Raw genomic sequence first — 20,507 nt, 5'->3', positions numbered from 1 at the left:
CGCCTGGCTAGCTTTTTGTATTTTTTAGTAGAGATGGGGTTTCACCGTGTTAGCCAGGATGGTCTCGATCTCCTGACCTCGTGATCCGCCCGTCTCGGCCTCCCAAAGTGCTGGGATTACAGGCTCGAGCCACCGCGCCCGGCCGTTTTTTTCTTTTAGAGACAGAGTCTTGCTCTGTCGCCCAGGCTGGAGTGCAGTGGCCGGATCTCAGCTCACTGCAAGCTCCGCCTCCCGGGTTCACGCCATTCTCCTGCCTCAGCCTCCTGAGTAGCTGGGACTACAGGCGCCGCCACCACGCCTAGCTAATTTTTTGTTTATTAGTAGAGACGGGGTTTCGCCGTGTTAGCCAGGATGGTCTCGATCTCCTGACCTGGTGATCCACTCGCCTCGGCCTCCCAAAGTGTTGGGATTACAGGCGTGAGCCACCGCGCCCGGCCCCCTCCCCCGCTTTCTTTCTCTGGGATGTTCTGTTTCTAGTCTTGCGCTGGGTGCTGGGTGTGTGGGTTCTCATTACAAATAGGTACGTGTGCCATTTGTTTGTATGAAACATTCTGTGATTTAGAAATGAAGACTCAGGTCGCTGGGGCCCTTGCCACTGCTGGCTGGTGGTCGTGGGTGCTGGCATTGAGGTGGCCCCCCGGGCTCCCCATGGGGAATGGCGGCCAGCACCCTCCCTCCTAGGAGCTGCCTGTAGCTCTCCACACATGGGTCTGACTCCAGTGGGTGGGAGATGGAGCTGTCCAGAGGGCCTGCACGAGAGCCAGGCTCACCCAGGGGAGTCATCTGGTGGGACGTGGCACGAGGGAGCCTATGTTTCTCTTTTGGCTTCCAGCTGTGCTGATTTCTATCACTTCAAATCCTGAAGCTCCTCTCCCCGCAGGATGCTGGGCTGCAGGCCCGCCCCCCCGCGTGGTCTGGGACGAGGCTGCAGGGCCCCCCCAGCATGGTCTGGGACGAGGCTGCAGGGACCCCCTCTGTGGTCTGGAATGAGGCTGCGGAGCGCCCCCCACCGCGTGGTCAGGGAAGAAGCTGCGGCCCGCCCCCCCGCGTGGTCTGGGACGAGGCTGCAGGGCCCCCCCAGCATGGTCTGGGACGAGGCTGCAGGGACCCCCTCTGCAGTCTGGAATGAGGCTGCAGGGCCCCCCACTGCGTGGTCAGGGAAGAAACTGTGGCCCGCCCCCCGGCGTGGTCTGGGAAGAGGCTGCAGGGCCCCCCAGCGTGGTCTGGGAAGAGGCGGGTTCAGGGTTGTTGGCGCTGGGGTCGGGTCAGGCATTCATCAGTGCCAAGTGGGGGAACGGCTGAAGCTCCATCCCGGGAACCACTGGGGTGGTGGGGGCGGGAGCCCATCTTCATGGAGGCGGCCCGGCCCCGGGTGACCAGGTTCAGGCCACACTCCCAGGGCTGCTGGGGGTCTTGGGTGCCAGCCCCCACCTCAGCAGGGACACCCCGCTCCACCAGCCCTGCTGTTTCCATGCGGCCTCCAAAGCCTCCGATCTCTAGGGTCACCCTTCGGGAGGCGTCGGCCTCTTCCAAGACAAACCCTCACCCCTGTGTCATCTCCTCCCCACCCCCAAGTTCAAAGCCACTCTTGCCTCACAGCCAGTCCAGCTGCTCCTCACCGACATGCTGGCTGCAGGGAAACCGCGAGGACCGACGGCGAGCACTCACCTTGTTCGGGGGCGGAAATGAGGGCAGCGCCGTTGTCCGATGTGAAGAAGACGAAGGTGTTGTCCGCGATGTGCAGGTCGTGGAGAACCTCCAGCATCTTTCCAATGCTGTCATCAATCTCCCGGGCGGCATCTCCATACCTGGGGGACGGAGACAAACAGATCAGGCAGCCAACGGCATACTGGGATTCACGGAGTACGTGAAATCTTCACTTCACAGACGACAGCGAAGCTGGCCGGCCTCTTCCCGGAAGAGGAATGGCTTCAGTTCAAGTTTATGTGGCTTATGAAGGTCAGAGCCGGCACCCCCACCACAGCCCTCCTCTGCTGATCCCAGGCCAGTGGACGGCTTCAAACGGGGGGGCGGGGGATTGCTCTGGCCTTTACATAATAGGCACTAAGCGCCACAGTACTGAGTGTCCCATCTCCGGAGTCATCGAGCACAGCTGGGGCCTCCAGCGCGGTCTGTGCTCCTTGGAGCCGGGACTCACCGCCCTCGCTGACTGGTGCCCAGGAAGGGTTTGGAGGCATAGACGGGTGCGTGCGTGGCGTCGACAGCCCAGTAGAGGAAGAAGGGGTGGCGCCGTGCCTGCCTCTTAATGAAGTCCAGGGCTTCCTATGGTGAGAGTCGCACCGTCCTCCTCCAGCCTCAGGCCGACCTCCCCACGCCTCCTACAGGGCGAGGCTGCTGCGGTCCCCGTCCCCCTGCCTCCCACAGGGTGAGGTGGCTACGGTCCCCGTCCCCCTGCCTCCCATAGGGTGAGGCGGCTGCGGTCCCCGCCCCCCATCACCTGCAGGTAGATTTGGGTGAGGTTGGCTTCCCCCGTCTTCAGATTAATCGGAAATTCTTCGTAGTATCTGAAAAGAACACAGATCCAGACAGACGTCAGAATTTAGGCCAAGAAAGTCCCCTTCTCACCGACTTCACAGGCAAAGCCATGGGCTTGATTTAAAAGAAGGCTGGGGCTCGGCGTCATGGCTCATGCCTGTAATCTCAGCATTTTGGGAGGCCGAGGAAGGTGGATCATGAGGTCAGGAATTTGAGACCAGCCTGGCGAACATGGTGAAACCCCGTCTCTACTAAAACCACAAAAATTAGCTGGGCATGGTGGTGTGTGCCTGTAATGCCAGCTACTTGGGAGGATGAGGCAGGAGAATTGCTTAAATCCGGGTGGCGGAGGTTGCAGTGAGCCAAGATCATGCCCCTGCACTCCAGCCCGGGAGACAGAGCGAGATCCTGTCTCGGGGGTAAAAAAAAAAAAAAAAAAAAAGGAAGCCTGGAAATGAAATGTCCACTCAGAGAACAGACCAACCTGGACACGTCCCTTGCTCCCCCAGGTCATGGTCTTGCATCTGATGACCTGCCATGTGGGAAGATGGGGGAACGGGGCCGAGGGCGCGACACCAAGGTGAAGGCAGTGAGGCGGCTGTGGTCGCTCGGGGCTGGGACTGGGGCTGGGGAGCCACCGCTCAGGCCACGGGGCTTGTTCTGAAACGGCTGCAGTGCTGGCTGTCCCAGCCTGCGACTACTGCAAACCACAGGACCGCACACTTCAAATGGGGGCTGCGTGGGGCAATTCCCACACCTCCAAGGAGCTCTATCTAGAAAAAGGCAGCAAGCTGGTGCCACTTCTGGTCCACCGTCACGTAACAAATGAGCGCTTCTGCCAAGAGGAGTCAAATTAAACAAAATAAAATTCACAGAAGACGAGGGGCCCTAACCCAGTGCTGCCGTGTCCAGAGGTGCTGCCCCCATGCCCGGGTACCAGGACAGCTCTGTCCGGACAGTGGCTTTTGCTCCTGGTGTGGCTCCCAGTGGGGTTTCGTCCCACCTCCTGTCCTGCCCATGTCCCTGGACGTCTGGAGCACAGCCGGCCTCCCCACCCGTGGACCACATGGGCAGTACCCTGACAGCTAGGACAGACTGTGTGGGCTCACTCTGCTGGGGGCCTTCCTCTCTCAGGATGGCTAAAGGGATCTACGACCTTGAAAAGGTGGGAAACCCCAGGCATGAGTCTCACAGGCTCTGGGGCAAAACTTGGTGACAGAAGCCCCCAAACCAAAGCCCTCGGTGCCCGGGGACCCAGGGACAGCCCAGCCCTCGTGAGCAGCAGCCTGAGGCCACCAGTGCTAGAGACGGGGGCAGGCACGCCGGGCGCAGCAGTTGAGGATGTGGGGGGGAGGGGGTGGGGCTCCATTACCTGCCAACCATCTCCCAGTCCCTGTACACAGGGATGTTGGGCCTGGCCTTGTTGTCATAAGGTCCAAAGTGGCAGTTGGGGGATCCAAACCACTCATCAAATCCGTGCTTCAGGGGGTGGAACTGGGGCCTGTGACCCAGATGCCTGGAAACAGGAACCCAGGACACTTCAGGGACCCCACGTGGGGACACTCTGAAATTCTGAGCGACAGATCCTCCAGCTTCACAAAACTCTTGGTAAGATGAGCACCCTCCAGCACTGAGTATAGGCTATGCCTGGGCACGGCAGGGACAAAAGACCAAAGCCTCACCCCGAGGAGGGTGCTGGCACCGCCTGCCCTCCCCCACAGAGCGTCTGGGCACAACCAAGGGCGGCAGGCACAGTGGCGGCCGGGGTTCCCGGCACCGTGAAGGGTGGTGCATCGTGAGGAGCCTCCCAGTCGCCTGGAACCCGCCTGACGTGCCCCTCGGGGCCCCGGCTCCTTCCTTCCACTTTTCCTGAACTCCCAGGAAAGTTTCACAGCCTGTGTCTCGAACCCAAGTGCTTCTCCTCTGGGTTTTCCAGGGCAGAAAATATCTCCTGCCAGGTAATTACTGGGTCTCTCCACACCGAGGCACTCAGTCTTATCTCCCAGTTCAGGGCAACGGCCCCGGGATGACGGCTGGGCAGGGCGTTTTGTGCCATGCGGGAGCCCTGGGGCCTGCCAGCTGCACCCACATCCCCAGGGCCCTGGCAGAGGCAGGGATTGGAGTGATGACAAGAGAACATGGCAGTGTGGCCACAATGGTGACCTCCACCAACTGCTTTCCTGGGACCAGGGTTCACCTGCTTGGAATGGCCATCGCCAGGCATCACACCCCAGGCCCGTGGGAACCCTCCAGACCCCGCCCTGCACTCCCCTTCTGACGACCCCCTACAGACCCACAGGCGCCTTCCCTCTGGGGGCACCTAATCTCTTGTCCTCCAGTCCACAGCAGTCCTGCAGGCCACACCTCTTTGCCCACTTGCCCCAGCCCCCAGGCCAGCTGTCCGGGTTTCCTTGCACAGCCTCTCTTGTCCTGGAAGGAATCCAGCTTGTGGCTGCTCTTCAGAACGGGCTGCAGGAGAGGTGGTATAAGGTGGCTTCTAGGCACGGCCGCGGGCGGGTCTCACGTCAGTCACGTGTCATCTGAGGAAAATCTTCTGCAGCTACGGCTTTGAAAGCAGCATTTCTGAAGCAGATTTCTGAGCCACATGTGGGGCTGGCCCTGGTGGAGGGTCGGGAAGGCCCCAGCCTGAATGCTCACGGGGACTCTGTACCCAGCACACAGGTCTCAGGCCACTGTGGATGCACTCGGTCACTGGCTGGGGGAGGGTCAGAAGGGGCCCTGAAGGCAGGCCAGGCTGGAAGGTGGAGGCTGGATGGAACCCAGCCAGCAACAAAGCCTGGACACCGCGTAAGCCCGTCTGTCTGGACCTTGGTTTCCCTGTTTGTGAGCGAGGAGGCTGGCATGGCCGTAGCTGAGGCTCTGGCTGGTTCTGTAGTGGCTGCCTCCCTGGACATGGCCTCTGCACCCAGAACCTCCTGAGCTGCCTCTTGCATCTCCTCTCTCAGGTAAGCACACATGGACCTCTCTGTGACCTCAGAGCTCCTTTGGCTGCCAACTCCGGCCTGTTTCCTTCGGGTCTTCAGCACTTGGGCCCACTGCCAGAGCACCCCGTCATCCCTGAACACCCCAGGCAGGTCACCGCCCAGCCACAGGGGCACTCGTGCATCCAGCAGCGTGACACGCCCCAGGCACACGGGGGACCACTCGTGCCTCACATCGCAGGTCCCTCGCCAGCACAGGCGGCCACACTCGTGGCCAATCCCATGTCGCGGTACCGCGCGCCAGCAGGGGACCTCAGGCATCGTCGAGGTCGCCCCAGCAAGGGGAACTCGTGCATCACGATGCGCAGGTCACCCGCGCCAGCCACAGGGGACACCTCGTGCGTCCCGTCTCGCAGGTCACCCGGCCCAGGCCACACGGGGACACGCGTGCGTCACGTCCGCACGGCTCGACCGCCAGCCAAGGGGACCTCGTGCCGTGCATCGCAGGTCCACCTGCCCAGCGCACAGGGGCCCACTCAGATGCGGTGCCAACGGTCGCGAAGGTCAGCCCGCCTCCAGCCACAGGGGACAGTCGTGTGTCCACGTCGCAGGTCACCACCCAGCCACAGGGGACACTCGTGCATCCACGACTGCAGCGCAAAGGCCTTGCTCAGCGAAAGCACACGGGCAGGATGCCACACAGATTAAGCTGTTGGCTCAACGTGCTTGTCGCAAAGCAGCAGTGGGGCCTGGCACTCGCCAGCAGGTGACCTGGAGCGGGGAACGTCTGCAGCCCTCTGGGACTCAAGTCCCTGCCCTGCACCCCCGCGTGGCTTCAGGCAGATCAAGCAGCCTCTTTTTGAGTCCAGGTGAGGGGCCTCAGGGAAGTCTGAGTTACGGCTGACAACACCCCTACTGCCCTGAGAGGGGACCCTGCTGGGATGGGGACCCCCCCACCTGACCAAGCAGCCACTGCAGGACCCACCCCGGGCCATCCAGTCACTGCACCAAGTCCTGAGCCCGGGAGGAGCCTGTGGCTCTGGGGCCTGTGTGGCTCCTGCTCCCATTCCTCGGGGTCCCCTCTCTCCCGCTGATGGCTGTTCAGGAGCCTCGAGGCCTCTGTGGAGACCCACTCCCTGTCTAGCTCTTGCCACCTGCACCAATGACCATGCACAGGAGGCCGTGGGCCCAAGACAGAGCTGCCAGGCCAGGTGGAGAGCTCCAGTCACTGTGGGGCTTGTCACTTGGAGAGGCCACCGGCTCTTCCTCCTGTTGGCACAGCCCTGTCACGCTCCAGTGAACCTCGGGGGCTGACTTCCGAGATGGCCCCTGGCACTGGCTCAGTGACGACGCAGGCCGCGTGGGGCCCAACCTCCCTGTGTGAGGCTCCGAGGCTGCTGTGCCCATCGGCTCCGCCCTGTGATTTCTGAGAGCTCAGCTAGGCAGGCTGCTTCCTCTCGTCTGAAGAGGGACGAGGTGCTCCCTAGGCAGCCTCTGGGTCCTTCTCATCCAGTCATCAAGCTCAGCAGATTCCCGGCTGCCATGACCATCCATATCCAAGGAGCATCCATCCGAAGGCGGCCGGCAGGAGCCAGAGGCAGCCGACCGGGGATCACAGAGGCTGGGAAAGCAGCCAGGGCTTCCTGAAGGAGAAGGCATGCGGGCCTGACAGGCGGGGAACACTCCAACAGCTGGAGAGCAACGGGGGGCAGGTGACTCTACCCAACCGTCCAGGCTCACTCAGGCATCCCAGGGAGTAAAAGAAATGAAACATTCTGTGCGCCTGAAACTGCGGCCTGGGGGCTGTGTGGCACCCGAGCTCTCGTCGGGTTAGGAGTTCATCAACTGCTGGGCTGTTCCTCTCCTTCCTGGTGGCTCCTTTGTGGTTTAGACCAGAGCTTTCATCATCCAACAGGCCTCTGGGGCAGACAGGCAGCTCCTCCGCCATGGCTCCTATGTGTAACGACGTGACCCCTCCAAGGACGACGTGGCAAGAGGCAGCCGGGGGGTGGTGGTGGCGGATGCTGCGGGCCGTGACACGAGGGACGACAGCGACAGGCCTGTGGAGTCCGACGCTGCAAGACACTCGCAGCTGCGGGCCCAGCCTGCTGACCTGAGATCCTGCTGGCCTGCACAGGGACGCTGGAGACACCTGAACACACCCAGAATCAGCTGCCGTTTCCCACCCAAGACGCCTTCCTCATTTGGAAACTTGTGGCCATGTCCCTTGGAACCAAGGCCGGGAAGTGGGTGGAGCAGGACGCCCGGGCAGGCATGACTGGACACTCACCACTTGCCGACGATCTTGCTGACGTAGCCGGCCTTCTTCAGAAGCTCCGGCAGGAGCTGCTCCGAGTCTGGGATACCGCCCACAATTTCCTGCGGCGTGTAGGCTGGAAGAGCAGTGCTGGGTGAGCCCCGAGGAGACCCCGAGAAGCTGCCACCACCCCCATCCTAACAGGACACTGGGGGCTGCACATCCACACATCCTAATAGAACACTGGCCCCTTGGGGTCAAAAGCTGTGCCTGGGGGCTGCGTCCACACATCCTAACAGGACACTGGACCCTCGGGGTCAAAGGCTGGGCCTGGGGGCCTTGCATCTACAGGGCATGGAACTTCCCAGATTTTTCCAGGCACCCCTCAGAGCCAGTGCCATCACCAGAGGGCAGGGACGGAGCAGACTCTGTGCCCCCCAGCGCCTTCCCTGAGCCTCCTGCCTGCCTGATCTCCAGGGATCTCTGGAATACGCCACATGACGCTTCACTGTCCCACCCCTGCCTCCCCCGTCCTTCCCTTTCCTCAAAGGCCACTAGAAATCCCACCTCCCCTATGAGATGCCCCTGGGGAGCCCATCCAAACCCCTCGAGCACAGCAATTCCAGAACATTCCAGAACTGCTGCTGACACCACAGCCCCAGTTTCCCTGTAAGTGTGTGGCTCACCTGCCTGGGGAGTGGGAGCTTCTGGGGTCAGGGTGCCGGACTGGGCACCCTCCGCTCCATCCCCACTGGGCCAGGGCAGGGAAGGAAACCAGCTAGGGGGAGCCCTCATTTCCACCTGAGTCCCGGAGACCCAGGCACCACCCGGACCCCACCTGCCCAACCCTGCACCCCGAGGGGGGTCCCTGGAGGCGGCGGCAGGCAGCCTACCGTTTCTGGCATGGGCGTTGGTGGTGTAGAAGCCATTGCGGATGGGCAGCCGTCCTGTGAGCAGTGCCGCCCTGGCTATGTGGAGGTGACAGAAACAGAAACTGGATGAGAAGGGTGCGGCTCAGACCCACACGCTCGTCAGCAAGAGCCCCACCGGTAGATGGATGCGTGACAGATGAGGCCGGCGCAGGTTTACGAGGGGCTGCCACGCCTGTCGATCCCTGTTAGCATCTCCACCACCTGGGTGGGGCACAGCACCCAATGCACTGAAACACACGTGGCCCTTGGGCCCTGCAGCTCCGCGTTGTCCCCAAGACGCTGTCTCCTCTCCCAGGCTCCCGGGACACCCACTGGGTGTGCAGGTCCACACGCCTCCATCCTTGAGTACCGGCCCCGCACCCTGCCTTCCCTTCTTCCTCACGATCAACACCACGTGTTTCGTCTCCAGCAGGAGAGACTCTCCCCGGGGAGGGAGGAAGTGGGACCCCCACTTCCCAGGTACCCTGAGATGGAGCCACACTGCAGCGCCTCTCCCCAGGTGGCCACAGCACTCGACTCTGGGAAACAGAGGACAGCAGCCACCAACAACACCGCAACTTTGACCCTGAAAACCCAGCAGGTGCCGCACCCCACACAGCACGGAGCCGGGCTGGGACCTGATGAGAAAGGCCTGAGCCCACCTGCCACCCTCCCTGGAGTAGACAAGGTTGATGTGGCTGCTCAGAGTCAGGGCTGGAAGGATCCGGGAGGCCTCGGCCTGCTGGGCTCACCCCTTTCTGGGAGTGAGAGCCCCGCTGACTTACATGGTGAGCACAGAGGGTTGGCAGAATAGAAGTTTGGGAAAAGCATCCCTTCGGCAGCCATCCGGTCCAAATTTGGAGTCTCTCTGGAGGGCTCTCCATACACCCCGAGGTCGCCCCATCCCATCTGCAGGGAAGAGCATGGGGAGGAGAAATGAGCACCTTCTGCAGCTGGTGCTTCTGGCTTGGGGAGCTGCCCGTGATGCCAAGAGCGTGTTGGAGACTGTGGGAGCCAGCGCCACCCTGTGCCCCAGCCAGCGGCAGAGCTTGGCCAAGCCCCAGCAGCGCCTGCGCGCGTGCACAATGGGGCCACTCCACGGTCAGCCCACGCTGGCTTTCGCCTCCACTTCTGCTTGGTCCTCACGTGGGGAATGCGTCCGTCTGCCTCCTCCCAGCCTGACACCAGCATCTGCATGCTCACAGGGAGATGGCCTCTAACACGTGCGTCTACTTTCAACATAAATACACACGCCCTCGTATGTCTGTACAAACCTAGATTTCAAAGTCGAGCGGTAACTGTCCCCCAAAAGCCTAGTTACCGTGTGGCCCTGCAGTTTCACGCCGCAATTCCACTCCTAGCTGTACACCCGAGAGACTGAAACTTATGTCCCCACACAGACCTGCATACGAGTGTCCAGGGCAGCGCAACTCAGTGGCCAAAAGGCAGGAGCATCCCAAGCGCCCATCAGTGGAGGACAAAGTGTGGCCCGCGTGTACTACAAGGGTGTGGCTGCATTTGGAAGTAAGGTATTTGCAGATGTAGCGAGCTAAGATGAGGTCACGCTGGATGAGCGTGGGCCCTCAGTCCTATGACTGGGAGTTAGAGATGCCGATGTGCAGTAGAGATGCCAGGTGAAGGCCGAGGCCAACACTGGAGTGGTGCAGCCACCAGCCAGGGGACAGCAAGGACCCTCCTCGAGAGACCCAGATGGGGGGGCCTGGCTGACACCTTGATTTTACACTTCTGGCCTCCAGAATCCAGCAAGAATCCATTTCTGCTGTCTGAGGCCACCCGGACTGTGGTAATATGTTATGTCTCGGGACATTCACGCACGTACCACGGCACACCACCCAGCCATCAAAACGAAGGACGTCCCGCACGGTGCACAGCCCTGGAAAGCTTCACGCGAGGGAAGGAAGCAGACACAAGGGCCACACGGGCTGTGATGTGCTCGTGGGAAGCCTCTGGAACAGGCCGGTCCGCAGAGGCAGGAAGTGGCTGAGTGGCTGCCGGGGCTGGGGGTGGGTGCTGGGGAGGGCCTGCTGCTGGGCACAGGTTTCTTCTTGGGGCGGAATGTTCGGAAGCAGGTAGAAGGGACGGAAGCGCCACGCTGTGAATGTACTGAGTGCCGAGTGGCGCACTTCAAGGTGGCTGTCATGCAGGTAGAAGGGACGGCAGCGCCACGCTGGGAATGTACTGAGTGCCGAGTGGCGCACTTCAAGGTGTGGCTGTCATGCAGGTAGAAGGGACGGCAGCGCCACGCTGGGAATGTACTGAGTGCCGAGTGGCGCACTTCAAGGCGGCTGTCATGCAGGTAGAAGGGACGGCAGCGCCACGCTGGGAATGTACTGAGTGCCGAGTGGCGCACTTCAAGGTGTGGCTGTCAAGGTCAATTTGATGCTCTGTGCTTTTTACAATAAAAGCCCCAAGCAGGAGAACGGGTGAGCACAGGGCAGGAAGCACGGAGGCAGGGGGATGCCAGGGGTGATGGTGCCAGCACGGCAAACGCCCACGGCAAACTCCGGGGGTGAGTGGCAGGGCCGGTGTTCACTGAAAAATTCTTCTAACTTCGCAGTGTGTATTGTTGAAAAAAGTGCTTTTAAACAGGCAGTGGGCCTGGACTTTGCTCTAGGAGGAGGGGAGGGCACCACCTGGGGCTTTGGCTCTCCTCGGATCCTCCAGCCGTCTCCCTGAGCACCCACCTCGGCAGGAGCCTGGAGGAAGCCAGCACCGCGAGACCCTCCGCCTGGCCTGTCTCCCTTCCCTAGGGACATATTCCCTCCTGAGGTGCTCCAGGCACCAACCAAGACATCAGTTAAGTGACTGTGCCTGCCTGGGCCCCTGCCCTCTACAGGCCACCTTCAGTAGCTTCCGCAGCACAAACACAACACCTGGGAAAGACACTGCATTCTAAACACAATGACCACGTTCACAGGCCCAGCTGCATTCACCACCACGTTCTCAGGACCAGCTGTATATTTATTTTTGAAACCAATTTGAATGCAAATATAGATATTTAGAGCTGGCATCAGCAAACACATTATGTAAAGGGCCTCACAGCAAATCTTTTCAGCTTTGTGAGCCATATGGGGCTGTCACAGCCCCTCAGCCCTGCCACAGCCAGCATTCGAGCAGACATGCATGCTGTGTGCCAATAAAACTTTATTCATCAACATCTGAATTTCATATAAGTTTCCATGTCACAAAATATTATTCTTCTAGTTTTTTTGAACAATTTAAAATTATAAAACCCATTCCTGGCTTATGGGTTTAAAAAACAGCAGGTGGTGAGCCAGAAGCAGTGGCTCACATTTGAAATCCCAGCACTTTGGGAGGCCGAGGCGGACCGATCAGGAGGTCAGAAGATCGAGACCATCCTGGCTAACACGGTGAAAACCCGTCTCTACTAAAAATACAAAAAAATTAGCCGGGCGTGGTGGCGGGCGCCTGTAGTCCCAGCTACTCAGGAGGCTGAGACAGGACAATCACTTCAATCCAGCAGGCGGAGCTTGCGGTGAGCCGAGATTGCGCCACTACACTCCAGCCTGGGCGACAGAGCGAGACTCTGTCTCAACAACAACAAAAGCTCAGCAGGTGGGTCCACATTTGACCCACGGGCTGGAGTTGGCCAACCTCTTAGTGAAAGTGCAGCTACCCTATCTTAAAAGGCAATCATGGGGCTGGGCACAGTGGCTCATGCCTGTAATCCTAGTACTTTGGGAGGCCGAGGCAGGCGGATCACAAGGTTAGGGTTCGAGACCAGCCTGGCCAACATGATGAAACCTCGTCTCTACTAAAAATACAAAAATTAGTTGGGCATGGTGGCGGGCACCTGTACCAGCTACTTGGGAGGCTGAGGCAGAAGAATCGCTTCAACCCAGGAGGCGGAGTTTGCAGTGAGCCAAGATTGCGCCCCTGCACTACAGCCTGGGTGACAGAGCAAGACTCTGTCAAAAAAAAAAAGGCACGAATCACTTAAAGCCAGGAGTTTGAGACCAGCCTGGACAACACAGCAAGACTCCACCTCTAAAAAAGAAAAAAACAGCCAGGTGTGGTGGTGTGCACCTGTGGTCCCAACTACTCAGGAGGCTGAGGTAGGAGGATTACTTCAGGCCAGGAGGTTGAGGCTGCAGTGAGCCATGGTCACACCACTACACTCCAGCCTGGGCAACAGGGTGAGACCCTGTCACTAAAACAAAACAAAACAAAACAAAAGAAAAGATCATGGCCCAGCAACTCCACTTGTAACAGTTTATCCTAAGGAAATAGTTATGGCTATAACCCATTACGCAAATTTAAAACTGTGGGTGAGACAGTGGGAACAACAGATTTAGTTAAATAAGTCACCGTTCATCAGTGTTAATGGCTGGAACTGAATCCCCAAAAGTTATACTGAAATCTCAGCCCCAGCGTATCTCAGAACATGACCTTAGAAACAGGGTTGCTGCAGATATGATTAAGATGAGGTCATTAATGTGGGGGCAGACCCTCAACCCATACAACTGCAGTCCTTACAGGAGACAGGGCGAAGGCGGCTGTGTGGCAACGGGGTCAGAGGTGGGAGACACAGCCGTGGGCTCGGGATGGCTGGGGGCCAGCAGAAGCTGCGGGGGAAACAGGGTCCCTTGCAGGTCTCCGAGGGAGTGAGGTCCTGCCCACAACTTGATCTCAGACTTCCAGTCTCCAGACCAGGGGAGAATGCATTTCTGGTTTTTTGTTTTTTGTATTTTTTTTTTGAGACGAAGTCTTGCTCTTGTCCCCCAGGCTGGAGTGCAGTGGCACAATCTTGGCTCACTGCAATCTCCGCCTCCCGGGTTCAGGCGATTCTCCTGCCGCAGCCTCCTGAGTAGCTGGGATTACAGGCACCCTCCACCACGCTCGGCTAATTTTTGTATTTTTTTTTGTAGAGACGGAGTTTTGCCACGTTGGCCAGGCTGGTCTCAAACTCCTGACCTCAGGCAATCTGCCTGCCTCGGCCTCCCAAAGTCTGGGGTTACCGGTGTGAGCACTGTGCCCGGCCTCCCAGAGTCTGGGGTTACCGGTGTGAGCGCTGCGCCCGGCCTCCCAAAGTCTGGGGTTATCGGTGTGAGCACCGCGCCCGGCCTCCCGAAGTGCTGGGGTTACCGGTGTGAACGCCGCACCCGGCCGTGCTTCTGTTTCTGTTAAGCTCCCGACCCCTGTGTGTGGTCCCAGGAGGCTCCTGGGATGGGTGAGATGGGGGTGTGGCCAGGGGGTTACTGAGAAGCCCACTTGGTGTGAAAAGACATTCCCGACACCTGGTTGTGTGGACACCTGTGGACACAGCTGGATGGCAGGGAGGGAAAGCCTCTTAGTAGAGCAGTCTCTGCAGCAGCCACGTCCGTCCAGGAGCCGAAGCCTTCAGGAGGAATGCAAACAGCTCTACCTGCAGCTCTGAAGTGCGTTAGCGCCTACACCTACGGTTCTTTTTTTAAATCTCTAAAATACTTTTCTCTTTCGTCGACCAGCCTGGGCAACAAAGTGAGACCCCATCTCTATAAAAAATCAAAAAATTAGCCAGGCATGGTGGCAGGCACCTGTAATCTCAGCTACTTGGGAGGCTGAGGTAGGAGAATCCCCTGAGCTCGGGAGGCGGAGGTTGCAGTAAGCTGAGATTGCACCACCACACTCCAGCCTGAGCGACAGAGCCCCAAAAAAACAAAAAAAAACTGCCACTTTTCTCCAAATTCACCCCATCCAGCCTCCTCCTGCCACGAGTGGCCCCGGGACTCACCCACAGAGCAGGACTGCCACCCGCATGGACAGCAGGGACCTCGAGGAGGGCAGTACCTGGAGGCCGAGTGGGCCTCACCTGCCCATCTAGGCCTTTGTAAAGTTTCCACCATTTCAAACGACCCCAAGACAGGCTCCACGGGCCCTGGTGCTCAAAGAGCCGGAGGGAGGTTCACTTTGGTGCCTCTACAATTCACCACAACAGGGACCAAACAGAGTCTGATAGTTGATTGTCTAAGGCTGATTTTTACCAAACAAAACAAAACATTAAAAGTGAACTCGGCCGGGCACAGTGGCTCAAGCCTGTAATTCCAGCACTTTGGGAGGCCGAGACGGGTGGATCACGAGGCCAGGAGATCGAGACCATCCTGGCTAACACAGTGAAACCCTGTCTCTACTAAAAAATACAAAAAAAAAAAAAAAAAAAAAAGCCGGGCGAGGTGGCAGGCCCTTGTAGTCCCAGCTACTCAGGAGGCTGAGGCAGGAGAATGGCGTAAACCCGAGAGGCGGAGCTTGCAGTGAGCCGAGATCGCGCCACTGCACTCCAGCCTGGGCAACAGAGCGAGAATCCGCCTTCAAAAAAAAAAAAAAAAAAGTGAACTCACTGGAAACTGGAGCTCTCATATGGCGTGTAAGAATGTGACACGTAGCACCTGAGGAAAGGTCTGGCAGCGCCACACGGGTGGCCACGTGGCCCGGCAACACCTCCCCAGCGCACGCCCAGCAGAACTGAAAAGTGTGTCCACGCGGAAACCTGTGCATGAACCAACACCCACAGCAGCTCACTCCCCGGCGGCCGAGCTGAAAACACCCGGATGCCCATCCATGGGTGGAAGCCTTGGCCACACGTGGTCCCTCTGCACAGTGGACCATGACTCAGCCACGAGAAGGAATGGAGTCCTGATGCAGACATGTGTGAAGCCCCGAAATCCCGTGCGAGGGGAAGCCAGACACAAGGCCCACGCACCGTACGATTCCATTCACCTGAAACGTCAGAAAAGGCAGATCCTTCGAGACAGAAAGGGGAGCGGGACGGCTAGAGGCTCCAGGGAGCACAAGGGAGTGACCCCCATCAGGGCTGGGGCTTCCTTCCGTGGTGACGAAGATGGTGTGATGATGTGTGGTGGCCGCACGACTCTGAGACCACACTAAAAACAACCCACACACTTTCACCAGTGAATTCCGTATCAGCAAAGCAGCTACAAGAGGAGGAGGAAGCACGGGTGTCCCGGTTTTCTGCAGATGGACTGGGGGCTCCCCTGACACTCCTGGGTCAGGGCCGGTGGGTGTTTGACTCGCTGGGTCCTGGTAAGTCAAAGAACAAGAAGCCTCAGGGCCTGTGTGAAGTGACGGGGTCTAAACAGAGCGGAGGCCTCGCCTGGGCAGGAGCGGCAGCGTGCTGACTGGCGGCAGGAGGGATGGGCACTGGGCCCAGGGACCACGGGAGGACAGCAGGCCGCTCTGGGCGCACGTGAGTGGTTGGACGGACATCCAGGTCTGCATGGTCACACCTTGGTCTTTGTCTGGATGCACTGATCAGCGTCCCTGGTGGATAACAGGCTACGCGGCCCCTGCCTGTAAGGCTCAGCTTGGCAGGGTGACCGCTCCTCGCCTCGGCCCATCCTGATGTGTGGAGTGCCAGAGCAGAGCCAGGTCTGGGCTTTTTCCTCTCAAAGGCCCTCCACGTCTCATGGGACACAGTTCTGTTTGGCCCTTTCAGCTTTGGGTCCCTTTTGAGATGGTTTTTTTTGAGACAGGGTCTCACTCTGACACACACGCTGAAGCACAGCGGCTTGATCTTGGCTCACTGCAACCTCTGCCTTCCGAGCTCAGGTGATCCTCCCACCTCAGCCTCCTGAGTAGCTGGGACTACAGGCACCTGCCACCAGGTCCAGCTAATTTTATTTTATTTTATTTTTTTTGAGATGGAGTCTCACTCTGTCACCCAGGTTGGAGCGCAGTGGCATGGTCTTGGCTCACTGCAACATCCGGCTTTTGGGTTCAAGCAATTCACCTGCCTCAGCCTCCTGAGTAGCTGGAATTACAGGTGCGCACCACCACGCTCACCTAATTTTTGTTTTTGTAGAGACGGGGTTTCACCATGTTGGCCAGGCTGGTCTTGAATTCCTGACCTCAGGTGATCCACCTGCCTTGGCCTCCCAAAGTGCTGGGATTACAGGCGTGAACCACCGTGTCTGGCCAATTTTCTGTATTTTCGACAGAGATGGAGTTTTGCCATGTTGCCCAGGCTGGTCTTGAGTGAACTGAGCTCAAGCAGTCTGCCCGCCTCCACCTCCCAAAGTGCTGAGATCCCAGGCATGAGCCAACACGTCCAGCCCTGAGATGGTTTATTTTGAAGTCACTGAAATGGCTTTTCTATCTGAGGACAACGGAGGCTGGAATGAAAGGAGGCACCTGGAGAGAGGTGTCCCCTGAAGCTATGAGAAAGAAAGGGAGGTGGGAGGAGTGGGGGCAGGACGCCCGCAGAGCTGCTCATGGGCTGAGAAGGGACCTTGGGCTCAGCGGCACACAGTCGCAGTGTGCAAATGTGCCCACGTCAGGGTGAGGTGCATCCCGCTGAGGCAGCAGAAACCCGCAGTGCAGGCCGGGACAACGCAGTTCCCTGAGGCCAGCCTGAGGGGGACCAGCCACACATGCCCAAAGCTCCTTGCCCTCCACCTCCCCGTGTGCAGATTCATCCTCCTAGGTGGCTTCTGCACTTCCTGCCATCTCCAGTCCAGGTGAGAGAGTAGAGAATGGCAGGTAAGCCGGGGGCACAAGGCCTGGGATGGGAGGGAGCAGTATGTTTCACTCGTTACACTGTCTGCCCACGTCCAGGACCACTCCTGGGCTCCCTTCGGGCTGGGAGTGAGGCCGCACATCTGAACACTGGGCACCATGTGCCCGGCCCTCCCTGCAGGCTGCGTCCTGAGGCTTCCCGAGGTGGGGCTGGTCTCCTGAAAAGGTCGGCAGTCAGCAGAGCCTGCATCTGGGTCTGCCTATGCTCACCTGGGTCATTCTCCTACCTGTTCCAGGCCACAAATAACATGAATGGATGCGGCAGAAAATGCTGTAAAGGGAGCGGGCTCCACGCTCATCACTGACTCAGAAAATACTGCAGGGGAGGAGTCCCAGGGCTAGAGGGAGTGGGCTCCACGCTCACCACGGACTCAGAAGATACCGCAAGGGAAGCACTCTCGCTGGGAGGAGTCCCAGGTCTCGGCGGCAGTCCCACTTACTGCCATGACTTACAATGGGGAGGGCATTAGCCAGGGGAAAAGGCATGGGCAGGGCCAGGGAGACCAGGTGCAGCCTGGAACCTTCCCCAAGCCGGAGCCTTACAGACGCTCGGGCTGCAAGTACAGGTGCCAGATGCTGACGGGGAAGCTGTGTGAGCGAGACTCAGTTCCCAGGGCTTTTGCCTGAGCTGGCGGTGTGACCCCCTCTGCCTGGCACTCTTGATGCCCAGGAGGAGGGTGCTGGGCATAAATCGTGGTGTCTGCGAAAACAGTGCGGCAAAGTGAGCTGCTCGTAGCAGCGAACAGCAGGGGGACCTCCTGTTCCCAGATGCCAGCCGAGGGCAACCTCCCACACATGGGCCTTCTGAGGACAGCGTCCCAGGCTGCTGGGCCAGCTCTCATCTGCTGACCCCATTCTTCCATTATTTATCGGCAGCTTTCTCGGCTATGAAAAGCAGACATGGACAGCCTCCCTGCAGTGAGCAGGTGACCATGTGAACATCTAGAACCCCCACAGCGCACCATGGGCGGGAACCACCTTTCTTCTCCCCCTTAGAAGTCCTAAAAGGGCAGGATACAGTGGCTCTTGTCTGTAATCCCAACACTTTGGGAGGCTGAGGGGGGAGCATCACTTGAGCTCAGGAATTTGAGACCAACCTGGGTCTCACCGACAGACACTATCACTAAAGAAAACCTTTTTCTTAATTAGCCGGGCGTGGGGATTCTGTTCCAAGATGGCCAACAGGAACAGCTCCGGTCTGCAGTTCCCAGCGTGATCGACGCACAAGACGGTGATTTCTGCATTTCCAACTGAGGTACCGGGTTCATCATTTTGGGACTGGTTGGACAGTGGGTGCAGCCCACATAGGGCAAGCCGAAGCAGGGCGGGGACATCGCCTCACCCAGGAAGTGCAAGGGGTTGGGGGATTTCCCTTTCCTAGCCAAGGGAAGCCGTGACAAACTGTACCTGGAAAATCAGGACACTCCCACCCAAATACTGTGCTTTTCCAACAGTCTTAGCAAACGACCCACCAGGAGATTATAGCCTGTGCCTGGCTCGGCAGGTCCCACGCCCATGGAGCCTTGCTCACTGCTAGCGCAGTCTGAGATGGACCTGCAAGGCGGCAGCCTGGCAGCGGGAGGGGCTTCTGCCATTGCTGAGGCTTCGGTAGGTAAACAAAGCGGCAGGGGAAGCTCGAACTGGGCGGAGCCCACCACAGCTCTGCAAGGCCAGCTACCTCTGTAGACCCCACCTCTACAGGCAGGGCATAGCTAAACAAAAGGCAGCAGAAACTAAAACTTCTGCAGACTTAAACGTCCCGTCTGACAGCTCTGAAGAGAGCAGTGGTTCTCCCAGCACAGTGTTTGAGCTCTGAAAACGGACAGACTGCCTCCTCAAGTGGGTCCCTGTCCCCCGTGTAGCCTAACTGGGAGAAACCTCCCAGCAGGGGCTGACTGACACCTCATACATCCGGGTGCCCCTCTGGGACGAAGCTTCCAGAGGAAGGATCAGGCAGCAATATTTACTGTTCTGCAATATTTGCTGTTCTGCAGCCTCCGCTGGTGATACCCAGGCAAACAGGGTCTGGCATGGACCTCCAGCAAACTCCATCAGACCTGCAGCTGAGGGACCTGACTCTTAGAAGGAAAACTAGCCAACAGAAAGGAATCGCATCAACATCAACAAAAAGGACATCTCCACCAAAACCCCATCTGTAGATCACCAGCATCAAAGACCAAAGGTAGATAAAACCACAAAGATGGGGAGAATCCAGAGCAGAAAAGCTGAAAATTCTAAAAATCGGAGCAACTCTTCTCCAAAGGATCGCAGCTCCTCGCCAGCAACGGAACACAGCTGGATGGAGAATGACTTTGACGAGCTGACAGGAGCAGGCTTCAGAAGGTAATAACAAACTTCTCTGAGCTACAGGGGGATGTTTGAACCCACCGCAAGGAAGCTAAAAACCTTCAAAAAAGATCGGACGAATGGCTAACTAGAATAAACAGTGTAGAGAAGACCTTAAATGACCTGACGGAGCTGAAAACTGTGGCGCGAGAACTATGTGACGCATGCATAAACTTCAATAGCCAATTCAATCAAGTGGAAGAAAGGGTATCAGTGATTGAAGATCAAATTAATTAACAGGGTGTGGTGATGGGCGGCTATAATCCCAGCTACTCAGGAGGCTGAGGCAGAGAGAATTGCTTGAGCCCAGTAGTTTCAGGCTGCAGTGAGCTGTGATCGAGCTACTACACTTCAGCCTGGGTGACAGAGTCAGACCTTGTCTTAAAAAAAAAAAGTCCTGGCCAGGTGCGGTGGCTCAAGCCTGTAATCCCAGCACTTTGGGAGGCCGAGACGGGCGGATCACGAGGTCAGGAGATCGAGCCCATCCTGGCTAACATGGTGAAACCCTGTCTCTACTAAAAAAGTACAAAAAAAAAAAAAAAAAAACTAGCCGGGCATGGTGGTGAGCGCCTGTAGTCCCAGCTACTCGGGAGGCTGAGGCAGGAGAATGGCGTAAACCCGGGAGGCGGAGCTTGCAGTGAGCTGAGATCCGGTCACAGCACTCCAGCCCGGGCGACAGAGCGAGACTCTGTCTCAAAAAAAAAAAAGTCCTGGCTGGGTGCAGTGGCTCACGTCTGTAATCCCAGCACTTTGGGAGGCTGAGGAGGGAGGATCACCTGAGATCAGGAGTTCGAGACAAGCCTGGCCAATATGGTGAAACCCCCAACTGTACTAAAAATACAAAAATTAGCTAGGCACAGTGGTGGGAGCCTGTAGTCCCAGCTACTTGGGAGGCTGAGGCAGGAGAACTGCTTGAACCTGGGAGACAGAGGTTGCAGTGAGCTGAGATCATACCACTGCAATCCAGCCTGGGTGACAGAGTGAGACTCCATCTCAAAAAAA

General features: G+C 58.3%; 1 protein-coding gene across 1 annotated transcript in view; it reads right to left on the bottom strand.

Annotated features, from left to right (window-relative positions):
• The window catches only part of GALNS (galactosamine (N-acetyl)-6-sulfatase), a 52,324-nt gene that overhangs the window by 24,581 nt on the left and 7,236 nt on the right, over positions 1–20,507 (bottom strand). The window contains exons 2-8 of the mRNA XM_017859268.1: positions 9,392–9,515; positions 8,589–8,663; positions 7,729–7,831; positions 3,869–4,012; positions 2,459–2,525; positions 2,159–2,283; positions 1,669–1,808 (exon numbers count right to left, since the gene is read on the bottom strand). Coding sequence (XP_017714757.1) covers positions 1,669–1,808; positions 2,159–2,283; positions 2,459–2,525; positions 3,869–4,012; positions 7,729–7,831; positions 8,589–8,663; positions 9,392–9,515 — 778 coding nt within the window. The remainder of the gene's footprint in view (positions 1–1,668; positions 1,809–2,158; positions 2,284–2,458; positions 2,526–3,868; positions 4,013–7,728; positions 7,832–8,588; positions 8,664–9,391; positions 9,516–20,507) is intronic.

The sequence above is a fragment of the Rhinopithecus bieti genome, unplaced genomic scaffold (genome assembly GCF_001698545.2).
Source record: "Rhinopithecus bieti isolate Rb0 unplaced genomic scaffold, ASM169854v2 scaffold_1618, whole genome shotgun sequence".
NCBI classification, from domain to species: Eukaryota; Metazoa; Chordata; class Mammalia; order Primates; family Cercopithecidae; genus Rhinopithecus; species Rhinopithecus bieti.
This window is presented reverse-complemented; position numbering and strand designations above follow the sequence as displayed.